This window comes from Cyprinodon variegatus, unplaced genomic scaffold, assembly GCF_000732505.1.
Source record: "Cyprinodon variegatus isolate N-32 unplaced genomic scaffold, C_variegatus-1.0 Scaffold481, whole genome shotgun sequence".
NCBI classification, from domain to species: Eukaryota; Metazoa; Chordata; class Actinopteri; order Cyprinodontiformes; family Cyprinodontidae; genus Cyprinodon; species Cyprinodon variegatus.
Window position 1 is genome coordinate 479,958 of NW_015150934.1, and position 1,318 is coordinate 481,275.

The 1,318-nt window shown below is 35.4% G+C and overlaps 2 protein-coding genes across 2 annotated transcripts in view; one reads left to right on the forward strand and one right to left on the reverse strand.

The window, feature by feature from the left end:
* Window positions 1-985, reverse strand: part of psmc4 (proteasome 26S subunit, ATPase 4) — a 16,676-nt gene extending 15,691 nt beyond the window's left edge. The window contains exon 1 of the mRNA XM_015389985.1: window positions 889-985. Within this exon, the coding sequence (XP_015245471.1) occupies window positions 889-921 (33 nt within the window). The 5' untranslated portion in view covers window positions 922-985. The remainder of the gene's footprint in view (window positions 1-888) is intronic.
* LOC107094404 overlaps window positions 961-1,318 on the forward strand; it is an 8,874-nt gene continuing 8,516 nt past the window's right edge. The window contains exon 1 of the mRNA XM_015389977.1: window positions 961-964. Coding sequence (XP_015245463.1) covers window positions 961-964 — 4 coding nt within the window. The remainder of the gene's footprint in view (window positions 965-1,318) is intronic.

Genomic DNA, 1,318 nt, shown 5'->3' on the forward strand with positions numbered 1-1,318 from the left:
GACCCGGTTCCGGATAAAGCGGGAGACGACGAGTCCGAGTAAAATGATAAATACTCACTATGAGTTGGAAAACTGTGTTTGGTGACTGACTTTAATTTCTGTCAGGCTGAAGGGACAGATGTTGGTAAAAAAGACAGATTTTTTTACCAACATGTCCTCAAAATACAATTCCTTAAAAAAAAAAAATCTGACAGAAATATGAATAGAAAAGCAGGAAGGCAATCTCTCTGCATAAAACTAAAACTGATCCAGGGTCAGATGAGGCTCATAGAGCAGTAAATAGATCCACCTGCTATTCACCTATTTACATTTTTATTTATCTCTAGATATTATTTACACTTCTATACTTTCAATCAGCTAAAAAGGCTCATATTGCTTCCTATTTAGAAGTTTTTCATAACATTTATAATCTCCAGTATATTATTATTATCAGGTTATCAGGGACTCCAATGTTTCATGCAGATTCTACTGGAACCAGGATCCCAGCTTAGAAACAAAGCTAATGGCTAACAGGCTACTAGCTTTAGCAACTGAAACTGATTAGCCATAACATCCTAGCACCGAGCCGGCAAACAACGAAAAACGACTAAAGGCATTTTATACGAAGCATGTTAGCGAATTTCAAGTTCAAATTTGTCACTAAGATGCGAAACATCGCAATTATTCGTCTTCAAAGGCGATGCTAATGCTAATGCTAATGCTAGCAGCAGCCGCACCGAGCGCAGAATGAATTGGCAGGTTTCCGCTTCAGCAGCTTAAACGAGCCAAAATAATTACGAAAAAATAACATTGAATTTCTCTAACGAAGAAACTAAAAACTATAAAAATCATCTAAATACGGCGTTTGAAACTAAACTAAAAAAACTAAAAGATAAGAAATATTCTTACCGGGCTCTTCTCAACAGCAACGGAGTCCTCCATGATAAATTTCTCTAGTGTGACGCATTAACAGAAGGGTTTATGGGTAATGGAGTTCTTTATTTTCTTCTTCTGTATTGTTTTTCTTGAGGTCAGCAGAAATCTATAAAAGTTTGCATTACCGCCACCGCCTGGTATGGAGTGTAATTCATGCTTTATACTTAAATTGTATTAAACAGTTTAATTTTCTTAGAAATAAAGTGAAATAATAATTATATATTCCTGTTCATTGAGCTTCTTTTAAATGCATCTTCTATATTAAAGCTCTCTTTATTTCTTTGATCTCCTCATGAACATCTTCTATTGATTCCTTCTCCAGAATATTCGCTCCTCTCTGTAGCCTGCTTTTTATTTGAAACAGTGAAGAATTAAGTCCTGGACGTCTAAATCTTAATCTAGT